The sequence below is a fragment of the Mirounga angustirostris genome, unplaced genomic scaffold, assembly GCF_029215605.1.
Source record: "Mirounga angustirostris isolate CCGP_5_RB_7025 unplaced genomic scaffold, mMirAng1.0.hap1 SCAF_1, whole genome shotgun sequence".
NCBI lineage: Eukaryota > Metazoa > Chordata > Mammalia > Carnivora > Phocidae > Mirounga > Mirounga angustirostris.
In genome coordinates this window covers 79,267,712-79,292,624 of record NW_026991709.1, presented here as the reverse complement: position 1 = coordinate 79,292,624, position 24,913 = coordinate 79,267,712, and the positions used below count along the sequence as shown (strand labels likewise).

The window sequence follows — 24,913 nt, the reverse complement described above, 5'->3', positions numbered from 1 at the left end:
CTATTCCTGAGAAACTATATTTCCTCATTTAATTTGGGAATGATCTGATACGGATACTTTGCTGTTTAGAAAGCACTTTTCACACACATAATCTCGGTTGACCTCATGATTAAAAAGCCTTTGGTTTGTGTTAGGAACGAGCATTACCACTGGGTCCAGAAAATGAATGTGAGGTAGACCTGTGGATTACTTTTGGCTCCCCGAGTGGCCCCTGAGTCAGAGGGCACGTGACTTTTGAACCTCCTTCACTCTTCCACAGGCCCGTCGCACTACTCTTCGTATACGGTTGGGCTTCTAGCCTCTGCTAGTGAGCGGTTCGTGTCAAGCAGTATCTGTTGCAGGATGTGTGCAGCTACCTTCCTGCCATCCGTGGAGTTCCCACCTTTGTTCAGGTAGCCAGTGCTGCTATTTGCCTTTTTGTTGCCTTTTGCCCCTGATTTACAAAAACGAGTGGACGAAAATGTCATCAATTTAGAACAGTTAAGAACAAGATGAAAAGAAGCAGCACGCTTTTAACCTCAGTCAGATACTATTTGGACTTGAGTACAACTGGGTGTTCCCTTGTGAAGGAAAAGAACAAAATCAAAAGGCTTATTTGAAATGCTGGAAATCTATTTTAGAATTCAAATGAAACCAGGTAAATACGAATTCAAGTTTAGTGGACTTTTTGTACATTTGATGTTCATTATGTACTGAGTTACCTCGTTGAACAGTTTTTAGAAATAATCATTTCCCGTACATTCCGTGGCCCAAGAGAACTCTTGATTGTTATCTGCACTTGCTCATCCCCCTCTTTCTAAGATTTTTTGCAAGAGTCAGTCACATCCTAAGAACTAGAGTTACTAGTCTTGGCTAAAAAGACCCCACAATGTTCTTGCTACAACAAGAATGTTAATGGGGCTTTGTCACTCCTGTTAATTCACGGTCCAGACGGCCATGGTTTGAGAAGTTAAAAAAGGAATATTCTTTTATCATTTGACTGAACACTGTAATGTGGAAAGATTTGTATCCAAGTTCTGTAGCTTTTTCTCATTATAAACCATTGGGGCAGAATGGTGGTGGTGGAGATGATGGGGAGATCTTAAAACCAGGCTCCAGAGCCCAAGCTTTTTGCCCAGACTATGGTATGACTGTTTTCCCAGAAGTTAGTGCCGTCCACAATTGGAGTGCTGGTCCCTGAGACAGCTAGCTCTCTCCTGAGTAGACTAAAGGTAAACACCTGTCCAGGAACGTTGCAGAGAGCGTTATTGGGCTTGGGAGGTTGTAACCATCACATGTACGTTCTCTTCAGCCAGAAGGTTCTATGCATTACAGAGTTGTCAAGTGAGGAACAGTTAAGAGTTGTCTTCTTCCCAAGTAAAAAATATTTATTGTGTGCTTACTATGGCCCAGGTTCTGTTCAAGTACTTTATATGGATGAGCTCATTTAAACGGAAGGGAAACTGTTACCCTCGGTGTACGGATGAGGAAATTTAGTTCCATCTCACAGCTTCCGAGTGGTGGGACCAGCATCTGAACCCAAGCAGTCTGCTCCAGCATGCAGAGAATGTGATCAGAGGGGATGTAAATCCAAACTGTCACAAAATACCACACTATGAGTTTTTTATTTCTTCGGTGGCCTTTGAAGCACAAACCTTCAGGTGAATCTGAAGTTTCAAGCTGAGACCTTATCACTGTGGCTCACTTTAAAGAGGAACTGGCTGAGCTGAGAAGTAGCTATGGGCTACTAGCCATGGGCGTGTTGTCCCTGGAATTTTGGTGGCAGCATATGAATCCAGAAGGATCATGGTATTTCAGACGATCTGGCCAAACTGGGTAATTCCTAGAGTACACAGATACCTTTTATTTAACTCTCACTGTAGAAACCGAGAGCCCCATCAGTGATTTGGACTCAGGTCCAGGATGAAGACACCCTGACTGATGTGCCCCACAGTTGCCCAGAAAGCAATCTGTGAATCTACAGGGTTCTCAGCAGTTTGCTCAAGTGTGATCGTGCTTAGCCCCAAGTCTGCAGTTGTTTTTTTTTTTTTTTAAGATTTTATTTATTCATTTGAGACAGCGAGATACAGAGAGAGAAAGCACAAGCAGGGGGAGCAGCAGAGGGAGAGGGAGAAGCAGACTCCCCGCTGAGCAGGGAGCCTGATGCGGGGCTTGATCCCAGAACCCTGGGATCATGACCTGAGCCAAAAGCAGACGCTCAAATGAATGAGCCACCCAGGCGCCCCCAAGTCTGCAGTTCTGAGTCCAAGTGTTGACTGTGCAGTGAGACTGGATTCAAAACCTGGCTCTGCCAATTACCAGCTCTGTGACCCCAGATAAATATCTTAACCTCTCTGAGCTTCAGTCTCCTCCCCTACCTCATATTCTGACCATTAAACAACATGATGTATTTGAAACTTACCACAGTACCTGGTGTGTAGCAAGCACTCTTTTTTTTTTTTTTAGAGAGAGAGAGAGAGTGAGCAGGGGGGGAGGGCAGAGGGAGAGAGAGAAGTTTAAGCAGGCTCCGGGCTCAGATTGGAGCCCGACATGGGGCTTGATCTCACGACCCTGAGATCATGACTTGAGCTGAAATCAATCATTTAACTGACTGAGCCACCCAGGCACCCGACAAGCACTCTTTATATATTAGTTATTGCTATGGACTGAATGTGCCCACCTCCAAAACTTCATAGGTTGAGGACCTAATCCCTAGTATGATGGCATTCAGAGGTGTATCCAGAGGGCCCTTGGGAGGTATTAGGGGATAAAGGTGGAGCTCTCATGAATGGGATTAGTGTCCTTATAAGAAGAGACCTGAGAAAGAGGATCCCTCCACCATGTGAGGACGCAACAGGCCATCTGCGAACCGGGAAGTGAGCCCTCACCAGACACTGGACCTCCAGCACCCTGATCTTGGTCTTCCCAACCTGTATAACTGTGAGAAATAACTGTTTGTTGTTTAAAGCTTCAGTCATGGTAATTTGTTACAACAGCCTGAGCTGACCAAGAGTTATTATTGCTGTTATATAATAAATGTGACTAAACTGTTTTTGAAGCGATTTGCATTTCTGGTAAAACATCATTATTTTTGAACCACTAACAGGTTGTCTTTCCCCACTGTCAAACAGTGTAAAACATACCTTGACCTGCACATGTGTGGATTTCTGACCTTGTGACAACCCCCCCCAACCCCCAACACACTCACTGTGGAAAACAAACAGGAGCATCTGCTGAAGGATTTCGGAGAGAACCAGTGGAAACTGGCACAGCATTCTCAGTCGGCTCCAAGCACAGAAAGAGAGGAACGTGCTAGGAGGGACATGTGTTAAGTAGCAAAAGTGGAAAAAGCAAAGCACACCCAGAGCCTTACAAGAAATAAAAGCAGCTGTCTCCAGAGCCCACCTGCCACGTGCATTTACACAGCAGGAAGCCTCAGATCTCTTGGGCCTTTGCTCCCGCAGCTGTGACAGGCAAGATTCACAGTATGTGGTGTGACTCCCATCAGCACCGGGGGGGGGGGGACCAACTCCTCCCTATTTGCCTGGGACTTGTTTCCAGTTTGGGCGCTGGAAGTCCCCATCCCAGAAACCCCTTAGTCTCAGGCAAACCAGGATGGCCGGTCACCCTAAGGTCCAGCAACTTGCACAGAAGCCTCCGCAGCTCATGTCATTTATGTCGTGGGCCAGCGCAGAGGGACGACTGATGGGACCGGAGGGGCTAGATCCTGGCTGAGTCCTGAGATTGCTCCTGGAAGGAGTCCACGAGACATGTGCACGGAGGCTCAGAGAAGCAGGGCCAAGGTCAACTAGTACAGGATGAGTGTGCGCAGGGACAGGCCAGGCCCCAAGTGTCACTCCCAGCCTGTTCAAAGATTGGCATGCCTTGAAAACAACATTCCACTTTGGTTGATTATACAGGGGACAGGGAGAAAGTGACCTTCTTTGGTAAAAGTTATATATTCACCTGGCCTATTACTTTGAAGGTAAAAGAATTACTGCATATACTGACTATATGATTAAATTATAGACGTCATTATCTTTCATTTACCAGTTTTCCATTTACTTTAATGAATAACTTTATCCATTGATGCCGAGAATATAGGCCTCTTCTTACATGGTGCTAGGCTTAAAGTCCTCTAAAGATATCTTTTAAATTATTTGTTCTGATTATAAGTTGGCGCAGTTCTCCCACTTTGGCTTGTTTTATCCTCTTTTTTGTTTGTCTGTTCTTTGTCGTGTGGTTATTTGTTGTGTGAGTCTTGAGCCAGGCATCTGCTTAAGACACATATTAGGGTTTTACTTTTACATAGCCGTTTCTGTGAACAGTGGTATTGTGTTGAGCGGCATCCTGCTCTGACGGCTGACAGCAAGCACCTGCCGGCTGGCTGGTCTCAGAGGCCCGGTCGCAGCCTGAGCTTGGGGGCATGGGTTACAAAAACCCTCCAGAGGGGAAAGCCCAGCACTCGCAAGGTTCTTTGTTTCCACGGGAGGGCACTGTCTACCGTGGAGGGGTTGGGCCTGTGGTACCCCAGAGGACTAAGGAGTCCCGCCCGGAAGTTTGGACTGACTAGCTGCCAGGTTCTGGTGTGTTCTAGGGTCATTTTAGCTCACCTGCCCCGCCCGGTATGACCGAGGCAGGGCCTCTGTGTGCTCTCGTCAAGCCTGAGACAAGCGCACTGGTGTCTGGTGGAGAGGAAGAGTGGGCAAAATTACATCTAAGGGAGAGAGAGACAGCTGGATTGTGGAAGACTTCACAGACTTCATTTGGTGTAAAAACAATTAGGACTAATTGCAGACTTTGTCCAAGGGAAACAGGAGAGGGAAACAATACTGATTCGTTACACAGGTATTAAGCAGCCACTATATACATGATGACCCTTGGAGGCCGTGGGGTGCAGGGCTGGCCCTGGAGGAGGAGCCCAGCCAGTGCAGGGGGGCGGTGCAGGCTTGTTCCCTCCGCAGCCTCCCCCCTGACCCTCAGCTCAGACTCCCTGCCAACACAGAGCTTCTGGAGGGGCTTGCCAGTCCACGAGGCCAGGGCCACACACGGAGGCACCTTGGGCCGTCCCTGGGCCGGCGTTTGCTGAAGACAGTTCCGGTTCTGGGGAAGACCGTTCCTAGTGACACGCTGAGTCCGCTCCTGGACCATGGCCTCCATCACCTTCTCTCTCCTCCTTCACACGCCTTCTTTGGAGATGGTATCGCGTGCGTCTCCTGCGTGTGGCTCAGAGCTAGACCCTGCCACTGCCTTTCCACCGCACAAAAACTCCTCCCGGGGGTTACGGCTGTTCTCTGCACCCCCTTTGGGGAAATGGGCCTTGGGGCATTCGTGACACCATCAGAGGGGCAGAGCAGAGGCCGGACGGAGGCTCACAGGCACGGTGGGATTAACTGCTACTCAGCGGTGGGGCTCAGGGTGGCCTGACTGGGGCAGTAACTTTCCCCTGCACCTGTCTTTGAGCTCATGGACAGAAGACATATGAATAACAAACCGACTTTCGACCTACGTCTTATTACATCAGAAAGTAAATCAACCTTGAACTGTTAGTTTTGGATTTTATACAAAGAGATAATGCTGCCGCCCCCCTTTCTCTCCAATCTCCTGATGGCATGTGGTCTCTGTTGGTTTAAACTGTCCTGGGTAGCCATTTCCTATCCCTTTTTCAATGGGATGCTCCCACATGTCTTCTGCTGAATGTCCGGTTCTCTATTCACTTCTCAAAACATACCGTCTGTTAGCGATTTGGAGTGAGTGGACATTGTTTTTCTAAAAGTGATCTAATGACATGGGGTCTGTGAGAGCAACGCTCTTCTGCAGGGCACCTCTCCCCCCCACCCCCCCCAGTCCCCCCCCCGCACCTCTGCCTGCCCCCAGGCACTGCTGGCCCTCCTCTGGGGCACCCCGGCTGCTAGACCTCGCCCGCTCCTGCCTCAGCTTTGTTCCTGGAGCATCCAGGCCCCCAGTGAGTTCTGGGCAGACAGTGTAGAAAGATCTCTTTGCTCTTTTGTGTTACAGGCTGTCAACAGGCATCACAACAGAAATGCTTGAACTTCCTGCGGTCTTCTAGGGACAGCCCCTCTTCAGTTCTTTCTCATAATAGGGCTCAGATAATGTGTTTAAAGCAGGGCCAGGCGGGAGACAGAGCTGAGTGACGGACAATATTTTGTTGTTCCCTTTGACCAGGGAGGAGGCTTCAGTACCAGGCAGGCCTTTCAGTCCTGGCTCTGTTCCAGGGAGGTGGGCTTGGCCCCGGAAGGCCCCCCACCCCTCCTACAGATGGTGGCTTGGTGTCTGTCCCACCAGTCTTCAGATGTGCAGCAACACAGCCTGGGAGGAGGCTGAGGCTCTGGGACCACACAGGCCACACAGAACTTTCTAGCTATCTATGGAACTCTGTCCCATTGAATTTAGGAGAGGAAGCTCCAACTTTTAGAAACCATGGGAAAAGAAAAATCAAAAAATCAATCAATCAATAAAAGAAAAATCAAAGCATGTTGATCCAGTGGCAAACTTCATTCTGTATGCAAATCACACTGGAATACAGCAAAATGTATATTGGCATGTCATTCATGATCCATGTGTTAATGGAAATAAAATTTTAAATTTTAGGACAGTAAGGTCGAGGAAGAGACAGATGTTTAAAGGAAATGATGTTTTTCCTTTCATGTTGTCCCTTATCTGTGTCGCCAGGGTATGACTCTGGGTAATTTTATAAATGCCAACACGTGCATTGCTTTCTGGATCACTCCAGGCTTCTGGTTGGGGTAACCCAGCGCTATGGAATGACATGTGGGCCATGGCTGTGTGGGGTTAGTGGGCAGAGGACAAGCTGTGGACCCTGGTCAGAATTCTATCTCCACCATTAGCCCGCTGTGCAAATCCCTACAACAGAATTTGCTTTATAAAAGACAAAGAGAAGACAAGTTAGACAATGGGGATTCCAGATTGAATTTTCTCTTGGTCTGTAGTTCATCTATTATTTTACTTGTTTCAGTATTTTTATTTCAATAGCAATAATTTTCAATTAAGAATTTCTATTCAAGGGGCACCGTGTGGCTCAGTCTTTAAGCGTCTGCCTTCGGCTCAGGTCATGATCCCAGGGTCCTGGGATCGAGCCCCGCATCGGGCTTTCTGCTCAGCAGGAAGCCTGCTTCTCCCTCTCTCACTCCTCCTGCTTGTGTTCCCTCTCTCGCTGTGTCTCTCTCTGTGAAATAAATAAATAAAATCTTAAAAAAAAAAAAAGAATTTCTATTCGATTATTTGTTACATCTGCCTCTCCCCATCCCTGCCCCTCCCTTGCTTTCTGGTTCTTATGAATAACATGGCTCGATTTCATTTACTAGTGGGACGGGCATCTAGCAGAATGTCATTTGGAGGAAAGACTAAGAAAGGCCTTGGGGAAAGGGCTGCCCCCTGAAAGGGCAGCTGAGCACGGCATTGCCCCTCAGGAACAGGCAATCCGTGTTTACAAGGGTTCTTACCATTCCCTGAACTCAGCCCATCCGTCTCTACCTCTTGACTTGGCCAATATACTTCTTCCAACCAGACAGCCATACTCTCATTTCTACCTGTCTGAAACCTGTCCATCCTTCAGGGTTAGACTCAAAATGTGTCCTCATCCATGACTCCTTCTTTCCTCTCCCTTGCCCACCCTCAGCTGGGAATAAGTCTCCCCTTCTCCCGTGAATGCTGATAGCACTGGGTTCCCCTTATGTCCCACCTATCATTAATAGGACCGGTTACAGGATTCCTTGGCTCCCTGTGAAATGAAGGCACAGGGCCCCTTGTTCAAAACTTACTAAGACTTTTCAGGATGGCTACAGCAGAGCATCATCCCAAGTGCAGGGCCCTTCGAAGTGCGAGTCACACATCACTGCACCTGATCCTCGCCCAGCTAGATGGCCAGATGACGACTGGGACACTCCAGGGGAAACCGAGGCCCACTGGACAAATGTGATTGTTTAAATGCCTATTCAAATCCCCTCCTAGAGAACCTCCTTAGCTGCCCGCCTTCCTGAGCCTGGTTTGTCGCCCCAGCAACTACATGCCTGGCTCTCCGCCTCTCCAGCACTTAGCTGAGGGCACTGCTCCCTGAGCACCCCCAGCCACTCTGCCCTATGCCTACTGCCCCTTGTCCTTAAGTCCTGCCTTGTTGATTTCCCGGATTGGCCACTAGCACCAGGAACAGGGAAGAATCCACTGGTTATTTTCCACAATACCTCCACATCTCCCTTTCTCTTTCTGTTCCCTCCTGTTGCCAGAAGTTGCCAACACACGACTCTCGCTGCCAGCATGCTGGTGCAAAAATGCAGTCACACTCTTCTACCTATTCTATTTCCTTTTATTTATTTATTTGTTATTTATTTTTTTATGTATATATAAAATAAAATATTTTATTTATTCATTTGAGAGAGAGAGAGAGAGAGTGTGTGACAGCATGAGCAGAGGGGAGGGTCAGAGGGAGAGGGAGAAGCAGGCTCCCCACTGAGCAGGGAGCCCCACTCGGGGCTCGATCCCAGGACCCCGGGATCATGACCTGAGCTGAAGGCAGACCCTTGACCGATTGAGCCAACTGGGCACCCCCCACCTGTTCTATTTCTTTAAGTGGTAATATAGATGCTTACCTGATGCAGGAATGTGAGTGTACTATCTCATTTAATGCTCTTAATCCTTTGAAGTACGTGCTGCTATTATTATGCCTTTTACAGATGAGTAAACCAACTCAGAGAGGTTAAGCAATTTGCCCAAGGTGATAAAGTTAAGGAGTGCTTACTCTTAGCCTCTGTATAAGCTAACTGAAGGCAAAGACCATATCTTGGTCTCTTTTCCCATGGTACCACTCTTTGCATTCAGTCCTAGTGTGCTATTGGGGTTATTAAGAGCCCCCATTTATTGATAGTTCACTGTGTACCGCCCTAGGCTGAGAATTTGCAAATGTTCTCATTAAATCCTTAGCACATCTCTACTAGCCAGGTTTTACTGCCCATTTTTCACAGATGAAGAAGCTAAGGCTTAGCAAGATTAAATCTCTCGCTAGGTCACATAGCTAGTAAATCGTGGCACCGGGGTCGGTCCTGACTCTAAATGCAGGGCTCCTAATCAAGCTAAGCTACTCCCATGTCTTCTCTTCCCCATATCCCCTTCCCGCAACCCCCCTGCAAATCTGGCCCCTCTCCACCTTACTCAGCCTTACCTTCCCGCTAGCATCCATCCTCACACTGCCTCAGCCTCCATTAGAATCAGAGTCCTGGAGGCTCAGTTCTTGCTTAACCCGCTGAATGATTTGGCTGCCTGTTGCACAATCCCAGCACAGAAAGAGAAAGTTGCCCATATTACCTGCCCTGGCCGTATGATTGGCACCTTCTCTATTTCAAGTTGTGGCCTCCTAATGTCCTAACAAGAACGCCAGAAGCAATGACGTTTTGTATCACCACAAACTTCTAGAGATTGGATAGCGAGTAGTGAAGACATGCCACCAGCTGAGAGCTTTGTCAGATTTAAGATGAATGGAAATTTGTTCCCCTCTTAGAGGTCTTCCATTAACTAACCTCATACATTTTCCCCTCTCAATTTTCAAGAAGTCTAATCAAGGCAATCTATGGAGAAAAATGGCCTCTCTGTCTCTTGGTCTCATGGTAACTCTTTTTGAGAGTCAGGATAAGTCCCTGGAAACCAGGAGAAATCCTCCTGTCCTATGAGTGGCAAGTGGCCTATCTCTTTGCCTACTAATTGCTGAATTGTCCTTCACCTGTGCACACAGGTGCATGCACAAGTCCACCCCCACTCAGATCTCTATGAAATTCATTTGACCCCCAATCACAGGATGACTCATCCTATTTTTTTTTAAAGATTTTATTTATTTATTTGACAGAGAGAGACACAGTGAGAGAGGAAACACAAGCCGGGGGGGGGGGGGCGGTTGGTGGGAGAGGGAGAAGCAGGCTTCCCGTGGAACAGGGACCCTGATGCAGGGCTTGATCCCAATACCCTGGGATCATGACCTGAGCCGAAGGCAGACGCTCAACGACTGAGCCACCCAGTCGCCCCCATCCTATTTTTAACCACTGGTGCCAGACTTGCCTATTCAATAACATGATGAGGTGGTCTCAAAACTAAGTCACCTGAGAAGTACCTGAAGAAAGAGATGATGAAGGTCAGAGAAGGGTAGCGGGATACAACTCTAAATACCTAAAGTCCAACATGTAGACCAGAGAATTGACTTAGTCTATGTAGATCCTGAGGGGAGAATCTGGGTCCATTGGTGAGGTTACAAGGTAGGTAGGTGTTGATTCAATATTTCCTGATATCAAGGTTTCCTGATAACTAGAGCAATTCTGCAATGGAATGGACTACCAGCAGGGTGGAGAGATTCCTGAATCTAAACGTCTTCAAGCAGACACCACACAGTGGAGGGTGCCTCTGAGTGGGAAGCTGCCTAGTGCCTCTTGGTCAGCAATCATGTATGGGAGCCCGATCTGCACTTGGCAAGAGGCAGGTGCCGGGGATAGAAGATTAAAAATGACTTAGACACTGCTGTCCTGTGAGAACGCTTCCAACTCAGGGATTATGTTCCTCGGGATTTAATGCAGGCTGAGGGCAGGAACAGCTAACACTTCTCTTGTGTGTTCATAATAACCAACATAGTGCTATAGAGCCAGACCCATTGGTGACCATCTGAGGACAAGAACTGTATCTCCCATCTGTGCATCCTTTAGCACCTCGCACACTGTAAGTGTCCAAGAAATTGCTTTGAAGTTAATGAATGTGCGTCCAGAGAATACTCAATACAAGGCAATAAATGGATCCCCCACAGAATCTAAAATATTCACTCACTGTTGAAGGGACCCATTCCAAACCCAGATAAAGAAGTACCCCGATTTTCTAAGGTGCAATGAGTTACTTGACTTCAGTGGCCTCACTATAACCATCTGACCCTCCAATGGTAAAGCACAGCTCTTCTGAACGTCTCCTTGTCCGAGAGCCCCAGAAAGCACACCATGGGGCCCGTTAGAAGATGACCATTTCACCTCTCATCTTCCTTCTTGTCTGAAAGTACCACTCACCTTGTTTTGAAGATATCAAAAGTTGATGACAGAAACCAGCAGAAGAGATGGATGTGATTTTCTGCATTGACTCCCATTCCCCTGGAAAACATTTAACCAGAAATAATGTAATAACTTACCTTTTATTTACCTTCCAAACCTGAAGTCAAGATAATTTCAACACCAGCTGAGTCATCTCTTAAGTCAATAGGTCAAAGTCTCTTCTGCAAAATTGATTTCCAGATATTTTCCACTGACTAAATTATGTGAATAAGCTAATTTATTTATTCTTTTCATTGTTAACCAAACTCAGTACATTTCTCTTTTTTTCACTTTTCTTCAACTATAGCACATAGCCATGTTTTTTACTATTAAGAATAATGATTTGTTCCCTTATAGACAATACACAGCAGTCAACCTTCTCAGCTCTCTTTGGGCCCTCTATTCTTTTGGTTTGGGGTCAATAGAGAAAGAAAATGATTGGGCTAAATCCAGGCTTCATCGCTGTGTAATGTGGTCAAGTTGCAGAACCTCTCTGAGCCCCTGTTTCTTCCTGTAAAGGAGGAAAGATGAGGATAGTACAGTTCCCAGGGAGTTATGACGATTAAAGCACAATGCTTTCCACAGAATAAGGAGTCACTAACATTAGTGAGGATGATGACATTTCCCTGAGGAGGAGCTATTCCAGCCTCAGAAGGGCCAATCTCCTCATCTTTTCTTTAACCCTACAGTGGTTAACCCTGTCTTTTGTGAGACAGGATGTTTGCATGGGTGTCAAGACCACAGTGAACAGTAAGCATAGTAGGAAGTCTTCCTTCAAACAAAAGAGAATGGCAAGTTCCCCATAGTTTCTTTTGTGATAATGAAAAGCTTATTGCAAGGATCACTGTGTGCTTGAGGCGGATTTCACGCATAGCATCACCAGCCCAAAGGATATAAGAACTTTACCTGAAAGAGTAGAAAGATGTGATGAAGTGCAAACTTGTCTTTCTGTCCTGGGTTTAGATGAAGCCTCTTCCCCAGGGCTGGGACTAAAGTGTGACACAGGCTAAGCCTAGGGCATAAAATTTAAGGAGATGCAACCCTGAGGATGAGCACCTCCTTAAATTGTGCACCTTCACCCTCTCCCTTGTCCCACCTTAATCCAGGCCCTATTCCTCCCCCCACTGATACCCTCAAATGCAGTTCCTTTTCAGGGTTTAGATCTGCAGAACCTGGTCATGGTTATGAGGGCAGGATTGGTGGGGAGCTTGTAGAACCCTCTCTCCACCAAAAGAAAGGGAATAATTTAATCACCGCTGGTCACTGTGATTTAATAATTTAATCTAATAATTTTAATAATTTTTGCCCACATCTCCCAATTTTGGTGTGTTGGCACTGAGTACAAAGGGCTTTTCCAGATTACTCCCAGGGCAACTGTGCTAAGTTACCTTCACAAAAAACCTGATGGGTCCTTGGACAGGGGTAATTTGCATTCCACTGACTGATGTTTTACATTGAAGAAATAAATTCCAGTCTGTCTCCACAAGACAAACGTTATGATAATTTTGTATAATAGTTTGTAGTTCTTGGCTGATCAGACATTGCTGGGCCACATGAGTCCAGGTGAGCTCCTTTAGGGCAGATGGTGTCTTCTTGTCACTCTGCGTCCAGGCACCTGACATCCCAGGTAGTGGGTGTTCAATAAACATTTGTTCAATGCCCATATGAATGAAGAAACACCAGGCTTATCAGAAATTAATGCTCGGCCTCTCGGGGCTAGGCCCTTTAAGTACCAAAAAGGGCAGAGCCAGAAATCCAGCCCAGCGATTAAAGCACCAACCACTGTGACTTCCTCCCTGTGAAAACCAATCATCCCTCTGGCTTCTGCTGACGTCCACTTGTCATGCTCTGCTTTGTGAGAGGCTGGGTTTCTAGCTTTCACCTCTGTTCTCAAAGCGTGACTTGGTATTGCAGCCCCTTCTAGCTCTACCCTTCCCCTCTGAGACCCGCGTCTGCCTGCAGGGCCCCCGACACAACCGACGCCCAGCAGCTCCGACCCCAGCTTGCCACAATCCTTCTCGTCTTGGCTTCTGATTGGTAATTATAAACACAGAGGCAGCCTCGGAAGAGTTCAAATGCATCGCCGCCCTAGGAGAGAGCCCTACTTTTGACTTCAGAAGACCTGGTGCCATCCTCAGCTGCCATCTTGAGAACCCCGCCACCAGCCGCATGGGGGATCCAGCCAGCAAGCTCTGCCCAGTGCCCTGCTGCCATGCCCTGCAGGTTGTTGACTCTCTTCTGGCCCTCAGGCCCTTGGGCCTGGTCTCCTCAACCGGCTTGAACAAACCTCTGATAGCCTCAATACACTCAGACGTAGTGTCAATGGAAATTATTGTTTTAGTACAGTGATGTGGGCCTCAGAGATTAATGCACAGAAAAGTAATAAAATAATGAGACTAATGAGCAGAAAATGGAGTAAATACCTATCTCCTGCTGGTATGCAAAGAAGTCGGAGCCAGGTGGATGAAACTAACCCAAGATAACTTATAAGTGCATGCATTCAGCATGTGAAAATCTTCCCCAGTTTGAAATTGGTGCCATCAGGCACAGTGAGTACCCGTAGCCTCCCTTGGACACCCTTTGCTACAAGTATCTTGGAAGACATACCAAAATATCATCTATTTTCTTCTTCATTGTCCGTAGGTAAATGGCAACATTTTTACCTAAGGAAACTGAAAAAAAATTTAAGGGACCATTTTATTAAGCTTGACTCTACAGGTATTTCAGTTTGTAAGTATTAGACATATGGAGAAGTTGAGATATAACCAAAGATACTCATAAAATACATTTAAAAAGAGTTCTGGTGATTTTCCCATATGTGATTCCCACAAAAGTCAGCATGGAAACAATAGCAGAGGAAAAGAGACAATACCCAACGTGACCTACACCAGCTGAATGGTAGAGACATAAATCGGCACATTCTTTCTGATCACAGTTAGTGATTTGGCCAGAAAAACCTAGAGCTTTAAAAATGTCTAAATTATTTGAATCGATGATTCCTCCAGTAAGAACCATCCTGCAAAAAGAACTAGATAGCCAAAGATTCCTAAATACAAAAGTTCATTGCAGCTTGTACATGATAATGATCAGCTGAGAACAGGCTAAGCGCTCAGCAATAAGCAAGTGGTTACATACATTATGACACACACGAGAGAATCATAGGCAGCCATTAATGACATGGGAATATATTCAAGTTACAATGTTAATGAAAAAAAGACAAAGTTGTATGTGCCATATGATTTCAATTATATATAAAACAATTCTTTGCATGGAAAAAAAAGACAAGATGGAAAAAAAGACTATATGACAGACCATTGACACCATTAAAAAAGAAGGAAAGAAAAAGAACCATGGGCACTGTTGACCTCTGGATGATGAGATTGTGGACGAGTGCTGTTTATATCTGATAGGGTGACAGGTGAGGTATCAATTACTCTTTACTACAGGCTTTGTGTTTCTAGCATCAGTGAAATAAAACAATACCTCATGCTTTAGAAACTGTCACCCATGGAAGATCTACGAACAAAGATACCAAAAGAAAAATGATCAAAAAGAATGATCAAAGGGAACTTTTTTCTCCCCCCTCCCCACCCTCAGGTTGGGGTGGCAGCAGAACCACCCCAAGACCAGTGTGGGAGTCCCAAAGCAGAGGAGAGGTGAATCTCGCATCAGGGGTGGGGGGCAGGGGAGGGGCGCATGGGTAGCATGGGGAGACATCACATCACGGGGAGAAGTCTCCTGCGTGGCGGAATAGCACCAGAGCACGGTGGTGGGGCCATGTTTCCAGTGTCTGGGCAGATGGGCTTGAATGCAGCTTCATGAAGCCCCCCATGCCAGGGGTGGGCACGAGAGCCAAATTTTCCCAGGGTTAAAGAAGGGAGTGGTACTTAGCTGAGAAAAGGCCTTTTTTGGTATAGAAAGGGTCCCAGGGCTGAGATAAAGGGACCCCTGATCAGAGGATGCAGGAGGGATGTCTTACTGTGGACTAAATGGGGGCAAGTGAGACATTAGCTTGTGTGGGGGGGGACATGTCAGGTGGATGTACCTGAGCACCAGCAGAGATGGTTACCTGGCAGAAGGGGCCAGCGCAAACTCCAGCTGCACAGGCAGAGGTGGGCACCTCTCTCTGCCCCACTAAATACACTAAAGTGGTATTTGCATAAGTCTCCCCCTCCCCACTCAGGCTTCCTTCTAACCCTAGGGGGCAGAAGAAGCATAAGGGGTCAACCTAAATGGGACCGGATTGCTACCAAGCATCTGGGAGATAAGGTTACCTATAAGTGACTAGGTTAAATTTCACAAAAGACGGCTCAGACTCAGAAATTCAAGTGTGTGTGGAAAATAAAGTTGTATTTCATACACCTGAGCTTATGACCTATGAAGTATGTACTCCCTGCATATATTTTTGTGACTTTCAAATTTTTAGTAATGACCATATTTTATATCTTAAAAGATTACTTAAAAGAAAAGCATTGCATCCACACAAAGTTGCATAAGGTGGATGGAAAGTCACCCTTGGTCCTGAAGATCATCCTGCTAGATGACCAGAGCTTCTGTGTCCCGAAGAGCCAGGACCTCACTCTCAGAGAGAACCTGGAGCCCCAACCACAGCTTCTGAGCCTCGGTCATTAAGATTCCATATGACCATAGGAGTACCTGGAAGTAAATGTGAACAGTCCTTACATCTACCTCCTTGGCCTCATCACACTTCCCTCTTGCTTACCTTTCAGCTCCCAGCAAATCAATAGGATTACGCTCCTTTGTAGAAAGCTTCTCTCTTTTTTCAAGATGAAATATTATTCTCAATATCAGAGAACAGAACAAATCCATCTACGCTTAATGGTGACCTCTAAATATTTGAAGAACAGGTGGGACTTCATGTTAGGGTTTCTCTGCTCCAGGCTAAACCAAGCCAGGTCCTTCTATGATTTTTTCCAAGCCTCTCACTATCCTGCCCACACTCCTGTAGGCCACACCTGGGATTGTCAAGGGCCACTTACAAGCAATGCCTGGAACCAACACTCTGGCCCCGTGCTCTGGCCATAAAGACTGACTCTAATTCTGCTTAGGCCTTGAAGGGCATTACAGAGGCATCTGTGTTTTTAGCTGCCCCCAAAGCATCTCAGCCTGCAGGGAAGGACTCGAAACCAGAGCTTTGCCAAGGGAGTGGCTGTTAGACCAGGGCGCCCCTCTGCTGCACTGGGGGTGGGGGACACAGACCACACCCAGGTTGGTGCCCATCTGTGCAGGGCCCTGGCAGCGTGGTCTGAGGGAGCAAAGCAGCCCACCCAACCCTGCCTCGGGAAACTCCTCCTCTCACCCCTGTTCCACACTTCAGGCAGAAATCGCTCCCTTCCTTCCTTCTTTTCTCCAAGGCTCTCACCCAAGATCTTAGCATCTCCAGTAGCTCTTCCTGCTCGCTCTAGACCATCTGTATCTTTGCTACATCTGCGGGCCTTGTTTTCCCTCCAGGAGGAGATCATTCTTTCTTTCTTTCTTTAAAAAATTTTTTTTTCATTATATTCAATTAGCTATCATACAGTACAGTGTAAGTTTTTGTTGTAGTGTCCAGGAATTCATTAGTTGCGTGTAACACCCAGTGCTCATTCTTTCTGACATTAGAGGATTTTATCAAATTGCTGCCTATCCCCACTTTCCCCTCGCAGACCCCCTGGCAGGCCCTGATCCCAGCAAGGGACACTCCGTGAGCATGACAGGGCTGGCCGTGCGGGCCCCTCCTCACCTTGGTGCATGGCTCACCCCCTCCATGTTCCAAGCCGACTTTGGAGCATCTCCCTCCCCTCCCCACCTCCGCCTGCCCCCAGCAGCATTGACTTTGGCAGATTTCTGGGGGACCAGTGATGTCCTAACCTGTTTGCCTTTCCAGAGCTGATGTTTGCAGGGGTTTACTTGGAACCGGAACAGAAGTCATCCCACGTCCTTATGCAACTCCTCCAGCAGGCTCCGACAGATAAATAAAGCCCTCGGCCCTCCACCGGCCTACTTTTTGCAGCAGAGCACCTGGGTTGGTTCCTGAAGCTTCCAGCCATCCACTCAGCTGTTAGGGCCTCTCCGGAGCAGCCATGAGGTCCCTCGCCCTGCTCCTTTGCCTCGCTCAGCTCTGGGGCTGCCATTCTGTCCCAGTGGGGCCAACTCTGGCTTATAACGAACCGAACTGTGATGACCCGGAAACAGAGCAAGCAGCGCTGGCGGCCGTGGACTACATCAATAGCCACGTGCTTCGAGGCTACAAGCACATCTTGAACCAGATTGACAAAGTCAGACTGTGGCCTCGGGTAAGCACCTCCCCCCAGCTCTGCCCTGGCCTGTGGACAGGACAATGGCCAGGGCTTCTCAGGTCTTCTCCTGTTGGCTGGGCAAGCTCTTAGATGGTGTTTGCAAGGAAGAAAGGGCCATGGGCTTGGGCAGGTCGATGGAACCACAGTCATCACTCTGAGCTCTATTTGGAAGCTAAAAATGAGCATTGATACTTAATTTTTAAAATTTCACCCTTCAAGCAGTGCTTTGCAAAAATCAGCTTTGGACTTTTTTCAATCAAGTGGCAAAGTAGGGTGGCATAGGATTATGGGTAAGTGACCCTGCTGTGAGCCCAAAGAAGCTGCGTGCGGAGCTCCACTGGGTGCCTCAAAGATCACATCTGCTAGCACGAGGAACCTGCAGAGGGGCAAACTCTCTGGTTTCTTCCCAGGAGCAAGGGAGGGAGCGGGGGTGGGGAGGAGCAGGGGTTGGTGGGGCAGGGAACAAAGAGGAGACATTCTGGGTTGTAGTCAAGGGTCTCAGGAGGGTGCTGGACAGGGGGTGAGGAGGTGTGTGAGACAATAAAAGCCCTCAAATGATATTTTGAACAACTACAAGGATTTCCCAAGCTCCCCTATCTCTGCCTTCACTGTTACTCCTTCCCAACTCTACTAGTGACTTACAGTTTCAACTCAGAGGGAGGCTCGCTCTGCCGCCTCACCCCCAGCAGGAGGCAGTAGAGAGCAGCAACTTCGCATCCTGGCATCTACAAGCCCAAAGACAAAAGCCAAGGACAACTTTTCCTTTGGGAAGGAAAAGAAAATGGGGAAGGAGGGAAAGGAGATGATGAGAGGGAAGGCGGAAAGAAGTAGAGGGAGGGGTGGAAAAGACGAAGAAACACTAAGATATAATCCTATGCCACCCTACTTTGCCACTTGATTGAAAAAAAGTCCAAAGCTGATTTTTGCAAAGCACTGCTTGAAGGGTGAAATTTTAAAAATTAAGTATCAATGCTCATTTTTAGCTTCCAAATAGAGCTCAGAGTGATGACTGTGGTTCCATCGACCTGCCCAAGCCCATGGCCCTTTCTTCCTTGCAAACACCATCTAAGAGCTTGCCCAGCCAACAGGAGAAGACCTGAGAAGCCCTGGCCATTGTCCTGTCCACAGGCCAGGGCAGAGCTGGGGGGAGGTGCTGACTAACAGGAATGACTTTTCCCTCACCTCTCCAACAGGGCTAACTTCAAGCCCAATGGGGGCTCACACTTTGGTCCGCTCAACGGGATCAGAGGAATAGGCTGCTCACCGCTTCATTCTGTGTCTCCACAGCGGCCAATGGGAGAGGTGTTTGAGCTTGAAATAGACACGCTGGAAACCACCTGCCATGTACTGGACCCCACCCCCCTGGTCAACTGCACCGTGAGGCCCCCAGTGGAGCATGTGAGTGCCCCTCCTAGGGTGACTGCAGGTGGTGCCCCAGCCAGTTCCCCGGTGGTTCTGCAAATTGCAGGCCCATTTTACCCAGCTTCCCAGGCTCTCTTCATGGCTAGCCAGCGTGCAGTTGCTAAAATGACCATTTAATGCTTCCTGCCCTGGGGCGGATTTTTACAACAGCTCAACTTTCTTGTAGCCCTTTCTGAAACCAGGGAGCATCATGTTTGAATATCACTCAGTCAAGGTGATTTCATGAGGCTCATCTTTGACATCATGTCTGAGGGACCACCCCACCCCCCACCCCCGGACTCCCAGTGAGAAATGAAAGGCCAGCTCCCCTCCCCAGCCCTCACTGTGGGTTTATTTCTCCAGGCTGTGGAAGGGGACTGTGATTTCCGGGTGCTGAAACAGGATGGCCAGTTTTCCGTGTTGTTTGCCAAATGCGATTCCAGTCCAGGTAGAGATAATGATGATTATTCTTATTTTTACCTTGTGGAGAGAGTGAGGAAGGGACCTGAATTGCTTTCAGTGTAAGCAGTTTTAGCCACTTTGTTGGTGAGGAAAAGAAGGAGCCCGATTTCCTGGGATCTGGAATCGTAAAACTTTGTTTAAGGAGTTGTTGTCGTTGGCGGTGAAAATTCCCCTTGACGAGAGGGGCTCCTGCAGAAACGTCAGCAGGACAGGAGCCGCCTGAAGGCTGAGTAAGAAGCAGAGAAAGCAGCTGAAGCCATCTGGAGCATGTCCTAGGCCTTTCAAAATAAGCTAGAGCCGGGGCGAACGCCCTGGAGAATTCCAACCCATCCTGGTTTCTTCTCGGTGCGTAGACTCAGCCGAGGACGTGCACAAGGTGTGCCCAGACTGCCCCCTGCTGGCCCCGCTTAACGACACCAAGGTAGTGCACGCCGTGGATGTTGCGCTGACCGCCTTCAACGCTCAGAGTAATGGTTCCTATTTTCAGCTGGTGGAAGTCTCTCGGGCTCAACTTGTGGTAAGACTGAGACCTTTGGACAGGCCTTTGGGCAGTCTGGCGGCACTGGGGGAATGTAGGTGGTAAAACAGCGGTGAGGGACAGAGCAGGGGAAGGGGCAGCGACAGGAAGGCAAGGCTGGTGGTAGGAGAAAAGGGAAAGATGGGGTCCTTAGGGGTATGAGCGGTATGAGGACACCGAGTGTCACGAGGATCCAGAGAGGACCCTCAGCACCTCACCCATGGGGAGTCACCCTAACATAAAACAGCCAGCCGCTGCCTGTCCCAGGTTCCTCAGCTCTGGTTACCACCAGGGCTTGCTGGGCAGCAGGTGCGAGTTCTGGCATTATCCAGAAGCACGCGCTGTAAGTTCACGGGTTTGCACGTGTTTGTCACCCATCACCACTGGTCGTCAGCGCTCTCATAACTGATACTTATAAAGGCGTGAACCTACTTACACAGATAGGCATATAGATGGCAGGATCCTAAAGTGCCTTTTGAATCACCGAAACAAAAATTTAATTGTATAGTGGAGTATTGAGCACATTTGATTGCAACAGAATTCTAATATTTAAGAAAACCGGTCTTCTGGATACCAGCCATGGCATACTTGGAAATGCATTCTACATATAGGTGGTGATTCTGATGAACCAGAACATGTGATTCTCAGAAACCCCCACCCCAGACAATACCACCAAATAACAGATATTTTATTGTTGTAAGCATCCAAATGCTACAAGAAAGAAAAGCACAAGTGTCTTCTCTACTTTTCTTTAGATTTTTCACTGGATCGTGCTCTCTATGATAGGATAGGTGGGAGAGGTGTTAATCTCTTCACTTTCCCACCCCATCTTGGAGTAACCTGAATCTTAGGGCTCCAAGTGCAGCCTCAAGAGGGAAGGCCGGGAATCACTGTATTGTACACCTGAAGCTAACATTATACTCTATGTTAAATAACTGGAATTTTAAAACAATTTTTTTTTAAAAAGAGGAAAGGCCAAGGGAGGGGAGGGCCCTGGGCTCCCACTCAGGTCAGTTAAGGTGGGCACTCTGGAAACTCATCTCTGCCCTGAATGATGGGCAGTGGCTACCTTTACCTCCTTCACCTCTGTATACAAGCCCTTCAGAACACAGAGCCCCAATAACTGACCTGTGGTGGCCACGGGGGCCGTGTTTGCTGGCCACTCAGTGTGTTCTCGGTGAGCGTGCAACCCCAGTGCCCTTGCTCCTCCCCTCCAGCTTCTCCTTCCCTGCCTTTTCATGAAGTCGTGTTGCCTCCTAAGCATTTTCCTTTATCCTCCTCAGCCTCTTCCACCTTCTACGTATGTGGAGTTTGCCGTGGCTGCCACGGACTGCGCTGCTCAAGAGACCACCGATCCAGCCAAGTGCAACCTGCTGGCAGAGAAGGTGAGCGGGCCACGCCGTGCGGACGGCAAAACCAGCAGTAGAACAGAGCGTCCTCACATCGAGTTGGGGCCTCAGAGAGAACAGTTAAAAATGCCCACTCCCCGTGGGACTGGGTTATGCCAGGCCTTCCCCGCTGAAGAGCTGTCACCAATCATCGCCCCACTGAAGGCCCCTGGGGTTCGGAGAAAGACAGAGGCTGTTTCCTAACTGGGCCAAGTCATACCCGGCTTCCAGGAGTGCGTTGTAGATTTTCTAGATACACCACTAAGATGAAATCTTTGAAGTCCTTGATGCCGTAATGTCCACTTCTAGGAATCTAGCCTAAAGAGATCATCAGAGATGTTTGACAGAAATCTATCTAATGAGATGATTGATCATGGATTCAAAATGGCCCAAAAGAGACCCGAGTGTCCAACAGGAGGGCATCATTGAATACAATATGGTACATTAGTAAATAGAAAATTATACAGACCCTAAAAATTAGGTTTTGAAAGAATAATGAGTGATATAAGAAAATGTTATCATATTATAGTGAGTGAAAAACACAGGGTACAAAATGGTATAGTCACAATGATCCCAATTTTTAAATGATTTTTAATATGTTTAAAAATAAAAAAGAAATACATGTATGTTGACAAAAGTTTTCCTGGGTCACCACAATTTCTGGGATGATGGGTGATCTCTCTCTTTTTTTTTTTAAGATTTATTTATTTATTTATTTGAGAGAGAGAGCATGAGCAGGAGGGGCAGTGGGGAGGGAAAGGGAGAGAATCTCAAGCAGACTCTGCACTGAGCATGGAGCCCAATGAGGGGCTCTATCCCATGACCCTGAGATCACAACCTGAGCCGAGAGCAAGAGTCGGACACTTAACTGACTGCGCCACCCAGGCGCCCCTTATGGGTGATCTCTTACAATCTCAAAGCATACCTGGATTTTCTGCCTTCTATTTAGAATTACATATTGTATATCTTCGATAAGCAGAAACTAGAAACTTTTAGGGGAAAATTTTTTTTTAAGGAGTTAAGAATTGAAGGTTTTTTTCCTTCAACCTGGAGGATCAGTGAAACTGGGGGAGAAAATCCACTTCTTAAAACCAGTTCAAATAACTCTTCTCTTTCTGCGTGCAGCAATATGGCTTCTGTAAGGCTACACTCACGGAGAAGTTTGGTGGAGAAGATGTGGCCGTGACCTGCACCGTGTTCCAACCACAGGTAAGGGCATCGTGGGTATACTGGCCCTCATCCTCAGAATACAATGATCCTTTAACATATATGCAATGTTAGTAATGACAGGGCATTTGGGCCCTGTCCTTGTGAGCCCCACAATCTTAAATAGCTCTGGGTATATGGAATTGTCAACGAATGAAAGGATACTTCCACCATGCCTTCCCCTCTAGGAAACTAGTGCCTGCGGGACAGGGCCAATGCTCGTGTGAGGTTGACAAGTCCATCTTTCCATTCGCAGGGGGTGGGGCTGGTACTCTGAGTTGCGCAGGTGGCCAGATCTGCCTGGCTGCCCCCCGTGGCTGCAGGTGTAGGTGACAAGCAGGTGACACTGCTGGTAGAAGCTATAAAGCGGGGTGCTTTTGCTCGTGGGACATATGTATAAGTCCACCGAGCCCAAGACAATTGGTGAGAAAGGGGCTACCACAGGCCAGTTACCCCTTCCTTCTGGCTCTGATGACAATCCTTTGCACCTAGGTAGTTCTTTTTGGTCAGATTCCTTGCCAATAAAAATTGTTACTGGGAGAGAATTGGGTGGGGTTCACCCAGAAGCATGAGTGGCCTTGCTTGTGAGCAGAGAGGTAGCTAACCTGGACCTGGTCCTCTCTCCAGTCTTTGCTCCCGCAGCCCCAACCAGACAGCCCCGATGCAGTGAACCCCACCCCCGTGGAAGACCCAGCGATGCCTGCACCTTCCCTGGCTGACCTGCCGGCAGCCGACCTGGTGGTGGGACCCATGGTGGTGGCAGTTCCCGAGGCGCTTCTGCCAGGGCACCGCACACACTACGACCTGCGCCATGCCTTCATGGGGGTGGCCTCTGTGGAGTCCGCCTCAGGAGAAGCATTCCATGTGGGCAAGGCCCCCAAGGCGGTGCAGCCTGGTATTGTTGTTGGTCCTGGTCCAGTGGTCCGTCCTTGCCCAGGGAGAATCAGATACTACAAGGTGTAGATGTAGGTCAGAGATGAGAAGGTTTGGCCCAGGAACATAGATAGCCACCATTTTCTCCAAGTCTGGGTGTGGGAGGGGGTCTTGTTTGCCTTCAAAGCAGGTGCTACACACGTCTAGATTAATATCAAGTCTTCAATCCCAACTTCTCTTCATTCTTCAGGGGATGGAAGCAGAGGGGCAATGTTAGGTCTCACGGAAGGTATAAGGCTGGCAACTTGATGGTGATTGTTTTGATGCTAAGTCACCACCATCGTGCTCTCTGCCTTCTTTGACCTCACAAAAACAACTGGAACTGGGGCTTTGAGAGGTGCTCTTGCCAACCTCATATTTTCTTGTTAATAAAAGCGACTGAAGGACCTTCCTTAGTAAAGAAGGTTCTAAGCTGAAATGTGGTTATGATTATTGCTTATTCCCTCCAAGCTCACATGTGACCTACCTTCAAAATAACCATATCACAAATGTCCCTAGGCAAAATCTAAGTGAAAATAGAAATAAAACGGAACAAAAATCAGCAGTATTACTATACACAGGGAAAAAAAATGAGACCAGGACCTGCTCACAAGCCATAGAATGAGCCCATTTCCTTATGAGAAAATCATTGTTTTCATTTCATGAGGGTCAGAAAATACTGTTAAAGGAGGACAGGGTGCCTGAACTTTGTACAAACCAACCATTGGTTTTCCCCAATGTCCAGGTAAGGGGGGATTAAAATTGGTAATTAACACAGGAGCCTCACTTTAATTATACCTCTTCATTATTTATGTTTAAAATAACTGTTGATTATACTGTATACACTTCATTTCATAACAGAGGATTGGTCTTTCTAGCCAATCCATTTTAACACCTTAAGTTAAAGCTCTGGTTTATAGTATGAATAGAGGAGGGATACTCGTATAGTATAGAATGGTAACTAGACAATTCCACTGTTTTGCCTCCTAGCATTAAGTTGTTCTGAGCAATGTAAAGGATAGACCCTTTCCGACAGAATTTTAAAGAAGTGAGACTAACAACCAGTTGAGTGGGTTCACTTGAACAAAAGAGACCGGATCAAGTGTTGATACCTTATTACTGTTTCCTAGAGGTTTTGCCAATATTCCAGTAACCAGAAGGTAGGAAAACCACTACGTATTTCAGAAGCCAGGGAAGATGAGGAAGGTATGGTTGGCTGGGCTAAATGCTGCAGAAAGAGCAATGAGAATAGGACCAAGAAAAATCCATGGGTTAGCTGACTGATTTGGAGGTTATGGCAGATGTAGTTTCACTGGGAGGATGAGGGTAAAAGCTACTTGCAGGGGCTCAACTGGTTGTAGATGATGAGGAAATGGAGGGACTCATGCGTTCTCTTTCACGCAGTTTGATGGTGAATGGTGGGAGAGATAGGATGGAATCCAAAAGGATAACTGGGTCGAGGGAAGATTTCCTTTTCTGGAAAGAGGATTTTTAAGCATATTTAGGGCAAAAGATGAGAAGAGATGGAAGAAGAAAGAGAGAGGAGATAATGGGGCAGGATGCTGGGAGAGAGAATTTAGTAGAGACCTGGGAACAGGAGGGTTTGAGCACCTCTGGTTCTTCCTTAAGGGAACTTGAAAGAAGACCCTGAAAAGGCAACTT

The 24,913-nt window shown here is 47.5% G+C and overlaps 1 protein-coding gene across 2 annotated transcripts; it reads left to right on the top strand.

Moving 5' to 3' along the window:
* Positions 1-16,924: 16,924 nt before the first annotated feature.
* Positions 16,925-24,331, top strand: AHSG (alpha 2-HS glycoprotein). 2 transcript variants are annotated; one of them, XM_045863672.2, is made up of 7 exons: positions 16,925-17,362; positions 18,653-18,763; positions 19,130-19,214; positions 19,582-19,745; positions 21,029-21,130; positions 22,259-22,342; positions 22,982-24,331. In XM_045863672.2, exons 1-7 carry the CDS (start codon positions 17,150-17,152, stop codon positions 23,300-23,302), a joined length of 1,080 nt encoding a protein of 359 aa, XP_045719628.1. In that variant the 5' UTR covers positions 16,925-17,149; the 3' UTR covers positions 23,303-24,331. The 2 variants fall into 2 exon arrangements, with proteins under 2 accessions (XP_045719628.1, XP_045719627.1); XM_045863671.2 differs by having other exon boundaries at positions 22,967-24,331.
* Positions 24,332-24,913: the final 582 nt, after the last annotated feature.

Excerpts from the sequence above, each read along its gene's own strand:
- AHSG (XM_045863671.2), top strand. The coding sequence starts at position 17,150 with ATGAGGTCCCTCGCCCTGCTCCTTTGCCTCGCTCAGCTCTGGGGCTGC. Across the intron at positions 17,363-18,652 it reads AAGTCAGACTGTGGCCTCGG|CGGCCAATGGGAGAGGTGTT; the intron begins GTAAGCACCTCC and ends GTGTCTCCACAG. Across the intron at positions 21,131-22,258 it reads GCAACCTGCTGGCAGAGAAG|CAATATGGCTTCTGTAAGGC; the intron begins GTGAGCGGGCCA and ends TTCTGCGTGCAG.